This window comes from Octopus bimaculoides, chromosome 3 (genome assembly GCF_046866305.1).
Source record: "Octopus bimaculoides isolate indiv1 chromosome 3, ASM4686630v1, whole genome shotgun sequence".
NCBI classification, from domain to species: Eukaryota; Metazoa; Mollusca; class Cephalopoda; order Octopoda; family Octopodidae; genus Octopus; species Octopus bimaculoides.
This window is the reverse complement of record NC_142930.1, coordinates 11,035,235-11,047,734: the sequence shown is the minus strand read 5'-3', so window position 1 is coordinate 11,047,734 and position 12,500 is coordinate 11,035,235. Positions and strand designations below refer to the sequence as shown.

Sequence of the window (12,500 nt, the reverse complement as noted above, 5' to 3'; positions counted from 1 at the left end):
AGACAAATATGAAAACCAAGTTAACCAGGTTCAATTCCAGTTGGCACAAAAATGTCCCACTGTCTGGGTTTCTTGGCTTTTTTAGGCTCTGTTGTTCCAAAGTTGAATATAGATTAAGAATAATGAAATATTGTGATGAATCAATGAGTGAGGTATCTAAACATTGCTAAGTTCATTTTGTCATAGGCATGGATCAAAAATATATATAAAAATGCATTTCTGTAGTCATTTTCCAATATGGTATATATATATACTTATATACCTATGTGTGTGTACATATACATATATATATATATATATATGTGTGTGTGTGTGTGTGTGTGTGTGTGTGTGTGTGTGTGTGTGTGTGTGTGTGTGTGTGCGTGTGCGTGTGTGTGTATAGATATACAGGGGTTGCACAAAATAATGGAAACACCTAACATCATAGCATCATAATTTTAAAATATCTATAAAATCGCCAAAAGCTTGTTTACTTTTATGTTTTTGATTTATTATTAGTGTTGCTTAATATGTTTTGCTAAAATTGGTGTTTCTTTTCAGATATCATCAGAAAAAGGTAATTAAAATTCATTAAAATGGCAGATCTATAGGACTTTCAAAGAGGTCAAATTGTTGGTGCTCGTATGGCAGGCACTAGCGTAACGAAAACAGCCGAAATGCTTCGTGTATCAAGAAATATTGTCTCAAAACTAATTACAGCCTTCGAGAAAGTGAGAAAAACCTCCTCGTCGAAACAAAACTCCGGAAGAAAACCAAAACTTTCAGATAGGGGCCGTCGGACTCCTACGCGAATTGTTAGAAAGGATCACAAAAGTACAGCTCCCAAAATTACTGCAAGCTTAATGACCACATCGAGATCCCAATTTCCACAAAAACTGTTCGCCAGGAGCTGCACAAAGCCGGAGGATTTCACGGGAGGGCTGCAATCAGAAAACCACCACTTTCATAATCAAACGTTGCAAAGCGTTTAGAGTCGAGTAAAAACCTACAGTATTCGTCTCTAGGGCAGTGGAAGAATGTTATTTTCTTGGACGAGTCATCCTTTACCTTATTTCCAACCACCAGCTGAGTATGTGTGTGAAGACAGCCAAAAGAAGCATTTGACCCCAACTGCTTTCTTTCAGCTGTTAAACATGGAGGAGTATCTGTGATGATCTGGCGGGGGGGGGTGCATATCTTAGAAATCGCCGTCTCAATGGTTTCCCTTCGTGGCAGAATCAATAGTCAAGACTAATTAAGCATTTTAACGGATCAAATAAATCCTATGGTTGCGGAACTGTTTCCAGGGGAAGACGAAATCTTTCAGGATGATAATGCACCAATTCACACAGCTAAAGTTGTTACTGAATGGCATGAGGAACATTCTAGTGAAGTCGAACATCTTATCTGGCTACCACAGTCCCCAGATCTCAATATTATTGAACATTTATGGTGCATTTTAGAAAAACAAGTAAGGAGTCGATATCCTCCACCATCATCACTACAAGAACTGGAGACTGTTTTAGCTGGAGAATGGACAAAAATTCCTTTGGAAACAATTCAAACTTTGTACGAGTCCATACCTCATAGAATTTAAGCTGCAATTACTTCCAAAGGCGGTCCTACCTCATATTAAAATAAATTTGCTTGAAATTTTAATGTGTTTCCATTATTTTGTCCAACCCTTGCAGATATGTCCTTTTGCGCGCAAACAGACATACGTACGAAGAGAATTGTATATATTGATATATACAAATATAGATAAGCACGCAAATTAGATAAGCACAGATATAGATAGACACGCATACACATACACACACACACCTGTTCAGGTAAGGCTGACGCCTTTGATATAGCGATGGGATCGTCCGACTCCGCACAAGTCACTGACTTGACTGGAGTCTACGTCCTATCCCTAATCCAGGCCACTTTTCCCTATATTGGAGGGAGCCTATATAGGGACGATGATGTCTTCTACTTGAACCGCATCACAAACCTAGAACTAGAAAGGCATAAGAAAAAAACTATTCAAGATATTTTAGAACATATGACTAACAATAACTGTAAAAGTTTAATGCCGCACAGTTAACTTCCTCGATGTCACATTCAGCCTCTACACCGGCCTATTCCACATACCAAACGCCAACTTAGAATACATTAACGTCATGTCTAACCATCCTCCCTACATCATACGTGGACTAGTAGGTAATATTCAGACTAGGATACCCCGAATGTCTGCCAGTGAAGGAATATTGCATGCACCCTATTATAATGAGAGTTTTCTAGGCCGGATACAGAGAAAAGATTCCTAGACACGCACATATACGATACACACCCAACAACGTAACCAAACAACTGGATCACACCCCTACAGAAATTACATTGGCCTAAAACACCACCTTGGGCGTACAATACACAACGACATAGAATATATTAAACACACAGCACACCCGGACTAATAAACCCAACATTAAACATCAAAATCACAACGTGCCCTGGTACAATCCGATCCACGGATCGAGTATTTCTTCGAGGATTGCTAAACAGTTCTTTGCAACCTTAGACAAATATTTCCCAAAATCACACAAATACCACTGTATATTTGACCGACATAACGTGAAGGTGTCTTATGCCATCTCCTGCAACTTGGAGCAGTTTATGCACTGAATCAACAACAGAAAACTGAACAAAGACCTGAACAACAATAACGAACCTGTATACAAGACTCGCTCGACTGGCCCCAGGAAACACTACGCATAGGAATACATTGCATTAACCACTCCAGAAATGAAAACAACCAAATCCAAAACAACCTCGAGAGCTTGCGTAACAACAGTATAGTGAACGCGAACCAACACCGAACGGGAACAGCTTGACCGACCCAGAATAACGGCATGTCACTAGCAACAGCCAACAACCGAAGCTCGTGTGGGGACAAATTACGATGCCCTTTGTGTAATCTATGCATAAGTTCTAACCTCGTATATAAATGCACTGTGCACACATGATAAGGCCCGTATGTGTACATAAGTGCAACGGCTGATGCATTTAAGAATCGATATCGTAACCACATCTGAAGCTTCAACAAAGTAACCAAGAGACATGCATCATCGCTGGCTGATTTCCTATGGAAATTGATATCGGATGACATTATGAACTCCCGAGCAATTATAAGACACACACAACCCTACAACCACATTTCCAGGAGGTGTGGCTTGTGCTAAAAAAAAGCGTTGTCCATTTCACTAACTAACCAAAGACTTATACACAAATTGTCTGAAGGGATTGCACGCTCCATACATACCAAAACATCGACAGTCACCCATTATAGTAGAAACACACAAGCACCCATAAATAACTCGCACTGAAAACCCCATTCCGTTGAATGCACACCCATCCATAACAATTCAAACAACCCGCTACATTTACAGCCATAAATATCCTACACGCAGTACCCCAACAAGTAATAAACAACATACACTGTACATCAGGGATATATGTGTGTGTGTATGTATATATAAATATATATATATATATATATATATATATATATATATATATATATATATATATATATATATATATATATGTATGTATGTATGTATGTATGTATGTATAGATAGATAGATAGATAGATAGATAGATAGATAGATAGATAGATAGATAGATAGATAGATAGATAGATAGATATGAATCTATGTGTATGTACGCGTATGCACAAATATGTATGTGTACACTTATATGTACCGATATATATTTATATAGATATATGTATATAGAGGTCTGAGCATGTTTATCTATATGTATATGTATATATTTCTCTCCGTATGTGTGTGTATGTGTGTGGGCGCCTTTATCAGTATGGTCATATCCTAGCTTTCTACCTAACTCCCAGTGAATTACTCTCCCTAGTGTGTCACGTCTTTTCTTGCAATTTTCCTTTACCAGCATGTTTCATTCACTTACTATATGAGTAACAATTTCCCCCGATTTGCAAAGCCTACATTGTGAATCTACTTGGTTTTTGTCTCTCTTGGCTTTTATCCAATTTATCCTTAATGTTTGATTTTGTGTTGTTATTAACAAACATTCTGTCTCCCTTTTCCGATTTCCTTTCTGCAACCCTAACCTTGTCTCACTACTACTATTTGCTGCAACTATCTTTGGGAATCTACCTTGCAAAGCCTTCTCCTGCCAGTCAAATAACTTCTATTTTGTTTTCTGGTTTTTAACTTAATTTGACTTTTTTGATGTCCAAATATCCTTCTGTGATTGTAGCAACTCTTACTAAACTTTCTTGACTATTACCTACATAGGAGTATATATCTACTCCAAGCAGTCTTCTGATATTAACCCTCTTTCACCTTCCTTTCTACGTAAGTATAAGCTTGCTACTCCTGCCCTTGAGTCGAGTCCTACATTCATATTGAATTCCTTCCTAGTTCTACTGTCTAGCTTTGCTAATTCAGTTTTGTGCAGTCTACAAAAGCTGCTGAGTATCTAAGTAATGATACTGCCTAAGTATTTAGTCTTCCCTAGATTCGGACCATTTTGCTTTAATTTCATTAGCTTCTTCACCCTCCTAATGTAGTCCTCAATTTTCGTTTTAATTCTATATTCTAATATTCCCAGAAGACTGATGTTTACATTTTCGAATACTCAGGGAGAGAGGAAAGGATAAGTATTCGCACGGTAATTGTAGATATTAAAGGTTTTTCTAAAAAAGCTGATCGTTTGCGTGTTCGAAAACTGTAGGTATGTAAGTTTCCTAACTTATTTTATTTTGAGAGAAATTTAAAATATTCACATGAAATTGTAGATATTCCAGTTTTGGGGAATAGTAGGAGGAAGAGATGTTCACCTTGTTGGATTTTTGAATTTCTAAATTTCTTTTTCTTTTTCTTTTGGAATTTTTCTTTTCTTTATAAAAGTTTTGCTGTAGTTTACAGTCTTTTTGTAGTTGTGCAGTATGTATATATTGGTAAGTGCTTACTTCCTTAATTTCTTATCGTGCATTTAATTGTGTTGTTACAATAAAAGGCATGTTTACATATTCTGTTAGTCAGGGAAGAAGGGAAGACAAAATGTTCACACAAAATTGGAGATATCAAAGTTTCTAAATTTTTTGAGGTGTTCGTTTGCATGTCCGTTCAGAGAAAATTGTGGTGTTTTGGTTTTTCTTTTACAATTAAAAGTATGTTTACATTTTCGAATATTCAGGGAAAAGGAACTAAAAGAAAAGGAAGGTAAACTTTTTTCACAGAAAATTGTAGATAAGAAGCGGCTGGAGGTAACAGCAGCTAGACGTGACAGGGGCTGGACGTGACAGCGGTTGGACGTGACAGGGGCTGGACGTGACAGGGGCTGGACGTGACAGGGGCTGGACGTGACAGGGGCTGGACGTGACAGGGGCTGGACGTGACAGGGGCTGGACGTGTTCTTCGCTGCTCTGACCTGTCACCAGCTGAAGGCACAGAACCACTAATACAACCCAGTAGGACAACTCAAAAATAACTCTAAAAGACCATAGTTTCCTGTGAGTATTTTGAATTTCCCTCAAAATAAGGAACTTACATATCTACAGTTTTCAAACACATAAACAATCAGCTTTAAAACCTTTAATATCTACACCTTCTGTGAATACCTATCATTTCTTTTCCCCCTGAGTATTCGAAAATGTAAACATCTCTTTATTCCAAGAGTACTACAGTTTTCTCTGCTCGGACAGACAAAAGAAAATCTCCAGTAAATTTTTAAAACTTCATATCTACAATTATTATTATTATTATTATTATTATTATTATTATTATTATTATTATTATTATTATTATCTATACACACAAGAAATATGCCCCAATGATGATCTACCTCAGCACACAAGTTTAAGAACACCACACTCAGAACAAAAACAAAATAATGCAAATTGACCACACAACAATTTGCCGAAGATAATAATTCAAGGGAGACAAATATTCAAAGGATGGCTCTGTGTGTGTGTGTGAGAGAGAGAGAGAGAGAGAGAAAGAGAGAGAGAGAGAGAGAGAGAGAGAGAGAGAGAGAGAGAGAAAGGAGACGAAGAGGGAGTCAGGTAGCTCGACAGTGTTCCAGCGTGTGGACGAATTTATGTGTAAAACTAGAGATTCTTTTGAGAGAATCTAGCACAGCTAAGATATGGAAATATAAGAAATTTTTAAGAGTATCTTCGGCAAGTTGGGACTAACTATCATAGCTAAGATATCAAAGTTTACAAAAAGTTATATATAAACCCTTCATCGTATTTAAGATATAATGTCTATAGACATAACAATCTCAAAGTTTTAGTAATTAATATTATTATTATTATTATTATTATTAGTCAAGACGAAGAGTGCGATTTTAGATGCTTTATTTTTTGAACAACATTTCGACAGAACGTCTGTCTTTCTCAAGTTCAAACCAAAAGGTGATTGAAAATTCAAAATTTCAGAAACCAAACGTAAACTATGAACGTGAGTAACCAGCGTCCATACGTTGATAGAATGACATCATCAGTTTTTGTCAGTTTTTTAATAAGCAGAAAGAAAGAAAGAAAAAGGAAGACGACAGAAAAAGAAAAGAAAAAGAGAGAAAGAAGAATATTCAATCAAACGGTTTTGTATAAATTTGATGATATTCTCCTGTCATCTTATTCATTCCTCCAGGGCGTGATGTCAATAACCCGCAAACATATTTCTCCTCATACATTCTGAGAAGTGAAAGTGGGGTACATTCAGGATATTTTTTGAGAATGTGCACTTTCAAATCTTCTTCAAAATTGCAGCCGCTTGAAACGAAATGTTCAGCAAGTTCTGTTGAACTACTGTTCTTGTGCCTGACGTCGAATCTGTGTCCATTAAACCTTTTGTTTAATTGTTCCGTTGTACAACCAACATAAATCAAGTTATGTTTCGTGCATTCTGCACCGTACACTAAATGGGAATCTTTGCAGGTTCCCCCTTCTGTATAAATCATAACATTTCTATTATGATTTTTGATGGTATTCGCTTCACTCGTGTTGTTGCACAATGAACAGGGCTTACCTCTCTTGCGGCTGTTCTTTAAGGTACAGCGTGTAGATACTCCAATGTTCGTTTTCTTGGAGTCAGATATAGAGGTCAATAATTCTTTTATGTTCTTATTCCGTCGAAAGGCTACAATGGGCGGCTGAGGAAATGTTTGTTTGAAACTGGGATATTTTTTCACCACATGTTGGTAACTTTCATGCAACACTTTTGAAATGCCAGCGAAACGTCGGTGCCAGTTAATCACTAAAGGAATTCTGTAATCTGTTGTATTTTGTTTGCTAAGATTAGGCGTGTAGGTTTGACTATCTTTGCTAATCTTAGCTATTTCACATGCTATTTCCTTTAAACGTGATTCACTGTAACCTCGTTTAACATAATGACATACAAAAGCATTTGCATGTTTCCAGTAATCCCCTATGTCAGTACAAATCCGTTTTATCCTCAAAAATTGGGATTTCGGATTTGACCGAATAAGATGATGTGGATGATCGGAGCGGCGGTGGAGATATATGTGGGATGACGTGAGCTTGCAAAATAACTCTGTCACTATTCTGCCTCCAGAAAACTTGACTTTTGTGTCCAAAAATTCAACGCTAGTTTTTGAAAAACTAGACGTAAATTTTATATTGGACTTAAAGCCATAGTTTCTAGCAAAACAATCACAGAAATGCAAGAAGTCCATTAAACTATCCTGTGATCCTTCCCAGACAAAAAATACGTCGTCAATGAACCGTAACCAGAGTATTGGTTCATGACCATGAAGGGATTTGAATGTCTTCAGTAACTTTGTCTCAAAATTTGTCATAAAGACATTAGCGAAATTAACTGCCATGGGGGTACCAATGGCGCAACCCTTCGTCTGGTGGTAGAATCTTTGTCTAAACTTATTATTATTATTATTATTATTATTATTATTATTATTATTATTATTATTATTATTATTATCATTATTATTATTATTCAGTAGTTTTATTTTTATAACGTGATTTCACTTCACTACCGAGCGCAGCTCTGTGCGCCTTGGGTATGTGCTGTGGTTTGCTGTGTTGTTCTTATGGTTATTGTATTGAAAGTGTTTTGCGTAGGATGTGTGCAGTGCCCAGTAGTGCAATTTTCTGCATGTTATATATACTTGTAAGTCCTGGTGTTTTTGTTATGTATTTGTCTGAATATTTTTTATTATACCTAAGGCACCTACTATGATAGGAATTGTTTCTGTTTTTAGATTCCACATTTGAGTTACCTCTATTTCCAGGTCTTTGTATTTTGAAAGTTTTTCCATTTCATTTAGAGAAACGTTGTCATCTGCTGGTATTGATACATCAATTGGAAAGCATTTTTTTCTTCATGATCTTTGATAACTATATCTGGTCTATTGGCCTTAATTTCTCTATCTGTGTGTATTGGCATATCCCAGAGTATGGTTGCTTTCTCGTGTTCTGTGACATTTTCTGACGTGTGTTCATACAATCTTTTTTCTGTTGTTATTCCAAAGTGTTGGCATAGCTTCCAGTGTATATAGATCCCAGATCTGTCGTGTCTGTGAATATATTCCTTCTTAGCCAGGACTGAGCAGCCAGAGATAATATGATTTATTGTTTCTTGTCCATCTAAACATATACTACAGTTACTTGTTATGTTTCTTTTCATTATATGTTATGGTAATTTCTAGTGGGGAGGCTTTGATCTTGTACAGCAATTAAAACTCCTTCAGTCTCTGCATTTAGTTTAGCCCAGTATTTACCATGTAGGGGCTTTTCTTGCTATCGTTTTATCATGGTCCGTTGCTGTTCTAGTTTTAGTTTGGATTTCATTTGTTTTATAGCTTTTGTTGTTTCTTCTTCTTCTTCTTCTTCGTATTTGTTAGGTAATATGATTCCTTGTTTGTATTTGTCAGCTTCCTTAAATACTGAAAACAGTTTTTTGTTTTGCTCGTGTTTTGTGGCTATTTGTATTAGTTTTCCTTGCTTCTCAAGTAGGTATTTTTGCAGTCCTATGGTGGTTATTTTATAATTGTTTTCCAGCTGTATAAGACCCCTACCACCTTCTGTACGTTGTATATATAGCCTTTCTATGTCAGATTTTGGGTGGCGCATCCTAGTTCCTGTCATTATTTTTCTTGTTTTCCTGTCTATTTTAGATAGTTCGTTTAGTGTCCAGTTAAGGATATTGTAGCTGTAACTTATAACTGGGACGGCTAAAGTGTTAATACCTATTATCTTGTTTTTAGCATTGAGCTCTGTTTTTAGTATTGATCTAACTCGTCTATAGTATTCTTTCTTTATTTCTTCTTTCATTTGTATGTGTTGTATCCTATCTACTTCATTGACTCCTAAATATTTGTATGGCTGACTTTCGTCGAGTTCTCTTATTTCATTGGCTTTATCTAGTGTGATGTTGCTACTCTTAACTAATTTTTATTATTAATATTATTATTATTATTATTATTATTATTATTATTATTATTATTATTATTATTATTATCATCATTATTATTATTATTATTATTATTTTGGTTTGGCACAGGTTTAGTCTTATTACTGGTAGGATTTATGTGTGTGATGGGTTTCTATCTATAATGTTAGATATCCACAAGTTTTCAGCAGTCTTTCAAGTGCTTAGAACACTCCTGATAACCTTTGCTGTCCCAGAGAAAAGAAATTTTCTGTTGAAGCACTACCAGACGTACCATTTCAAAATCTTACATTTCTCCGAATCCAGTACTCTTTCGATTCAATGATTGCACCATGTGTTTCCAGTTACAAATCCCCACTTCTGGCACAGTTTACAGTGTAAAACATTTACAACTTGACCGTACCTCCATTTCTTATATTCTTCCGTTGCCAACTTGGGGTATTCTTCCACAATGTGTGCTACTATCTCGTTCCAAATTCCACAGGCTCTACATTTTTTGACACATTCTCTCCACATATATTTTTTCTCAAGTTGTTCTCTTTATTGCTTGATCTTAGGCTGCTACAGTTAGGCACTTTTTTTTTAATTGCCCTTTTTTAACCAAGCCTAGGATTTTGTCCCATGTACATGGCCATGCAGAATTATCCACAACTTTTCAGTAGTCTTTCAAGTGCTTACAACCCTTGCTTATAACCTCCTTATAATCTTTGCTGTCCCTAAGATGCAAACTTTCTAAAGGAGCTCTATCGGGCATTCTATTTTAATCTCCTTCAGCCATTTGTCTATATCTTGGCTTACTATTCTCAACGCATCAATTATTATACGCACGACCTTTACTGTTCGCATGCTCCAAATTCTTCTTATTTCAAATTTATTACTATTATCATCATCATCATCATCATCATTATTATTATTATTATTATTAATGATTGGCGACATCGATAAAACGATCGGGAAGCATCCGGCTAGTTGTCAGTGACTCATGTAAAGATTTACCACTGGTTGACTTGAAGCATAAACGATGGGTAAGTCTTCCTTTGCTATGGTCTTCATGGGAACAGTATGTGGTTGAAAAATATGAAGAGTTGGCTATTCCACTCATTCCAGTCGCAGTCACGTGAAAATACAATACGTTGAATTATAAAGCTAAATATCTTATCAAGTAAGATTTCCAGAAACCTATCAAACAGAATAGTAGTAGTAGTAGTAGTAGTAGTAGTAGTAGTAGTAGTAGTAGTAGTAGTAGTATGTCGAATTTAACATTAGCAATTTGAAGTATATCGTTGATGAACACAAAAAGGCTAACATATAGATGTAGCGACAGAGATCCATTAATTGATTGACAGATAAGCAGGCGGAGAGGAATGTGAAAAATTACTTACGGAATGGTGGTCTTCTTCCGTCTATCCAAAAAGAAACAAAAATCATAATATTATATATTCAAAACTGATGCATTAAAGCAAAAGATTACAGCAAGAATTACATCAACTTATTGGAAAATGTATCAAAGCAATCTGGGGCACCAAAACCCACGTTTCTAAGAATTATTATACGTACGTCCTTTACTGTTCGCATGTTCCAAATTCTTCACATCAAGAATCTTATAAGACAAATACAAAAACGGAATTATGTATATATATATATATATATATATATATATATATATATATATATATATATATATATATATATATATATATATATATATATATATATATATATATATATATATATATATATATATATATATATATATATATATATATATATATATATATATATATATATATATATATATATATATATATATATATATATATATATATATATATATATATATATATATATATATATATATATATTGGAGGCGCAATGTCCCAGTGGTTAGGGCAGCGGACACGCGGTCATAGGATCGCGGTTTCGATTCTCAGACCGGGCATTGTGAGTGTTTATTTAGCGAAAACACCTAAAGCCCCACAATGCTCCGGCAGGGGAAGGTGGCGAACCCTGCTGTATTCTTTCACCACAACTTTCTCTCACTCTTACGTCCTGTTTCTGTTGTGCCTGTAATTCAAAAGGTCAGCCTTGTCACACTGTGTCACGCTGAATATCCCCAAGAACTACGTTAAGGGTTCACGTGTCTGCGGAGTGCTCAGCCACTTGCACGTTAATTTCACGAGCAGGCTGTTCCCTTGGTCGGATCAACTGGAACCCTCGTCGTCGTAAGCGACGGAGTGTCAACAACCAATATATATATGTATATATATATATATATATATATATATATATATATATATATATATATTTATTTATATATATATATATATATATATATATATATATATATATATATATATATATATATATATATATATAGGACCAGTGTAATCCGTGGGTAGGAGAGGTGCAGCCGGGAGAGTGTAGAGTTAAGAATAAAAAAATCCAGAATGAATAAATCCAGAATGAATAAATCCAGAATGAAAGAAGGTAGAATCCAGAATTTCGTGTTTGATGAGTAGAGACAGGATTAGCTGGTGCGACCACGTGAGCGTGTATTGTATATGGGAGAATTTACGAAAAAAACAACAGACGAAGACAGGTGGTGTAAACAACAAATAGATGTATTAGTTTAACGCTCGGGAATAGAAAAAGTATTTGACGTTTCGAGCTACGCTCTTCAACTGAAAGAACACAGAAAGAAATAAGGAGAGAAACAAGGAGAAAAAAAATATAAATGTAGTGGTCAGCGATCTATCAGTTGAAAAGCGTAGCTCGAAACGGCAAAGACTTTATCTAATCCCGAGCGTTAAACTAATACATCCATTTTTTGTTTGCACCATCTGCCTTCGTCTGTTGTTTTTTACGTAAATTCTCCTATATATATATATATATATATATATATATATAAGAGAGAGAGAGAGAGAGAGAGAGAGAGAGAGAGAGAGAGAGAGAGAGAGTGTGTGTGTGTTTTAGGGAAAAGAGCCAAGGTTCATGAACTCATCGATGAAAATCCACTGTTACATATAGAAAAATTAATAAGTGAAAGCACAATAAATAAGTATA

At 35.5% G+C, this 12,500-nt stretch overlaps 1 protein-coding gene across 11 annotated transcripts in view; it reads right to left on the bottom strand.

The window, feature by feature from the left end:
- LOC106867110 (zonadhesin) overlaps nucleotides 1-12,500 on the bottom strand; it is a 141,399-nt gene that overhangs the window by 86,916 nt on the left and 41,983 nt on the right. For 10 of the 11 annotated variants that reach the window (XM_089348572.1, XM_089348575.1, XM_089348565.1 and 7 more), the window contains one exon: nucleotides 10,820-10,840. The exons of the other annotated variant lie outside the window; for it this stretch is intronic. In XM_089348572.1, the coding sequence (XP_089204698.1) occupies nucleotides 10,820-10,840 (21 nt within the window). The remainder of the gene's footprint in view (nucleotides 1-10,819; nucleotides 10,841-12,500) is intronic. 11 annotated transcript variants of the gene reach the window in all.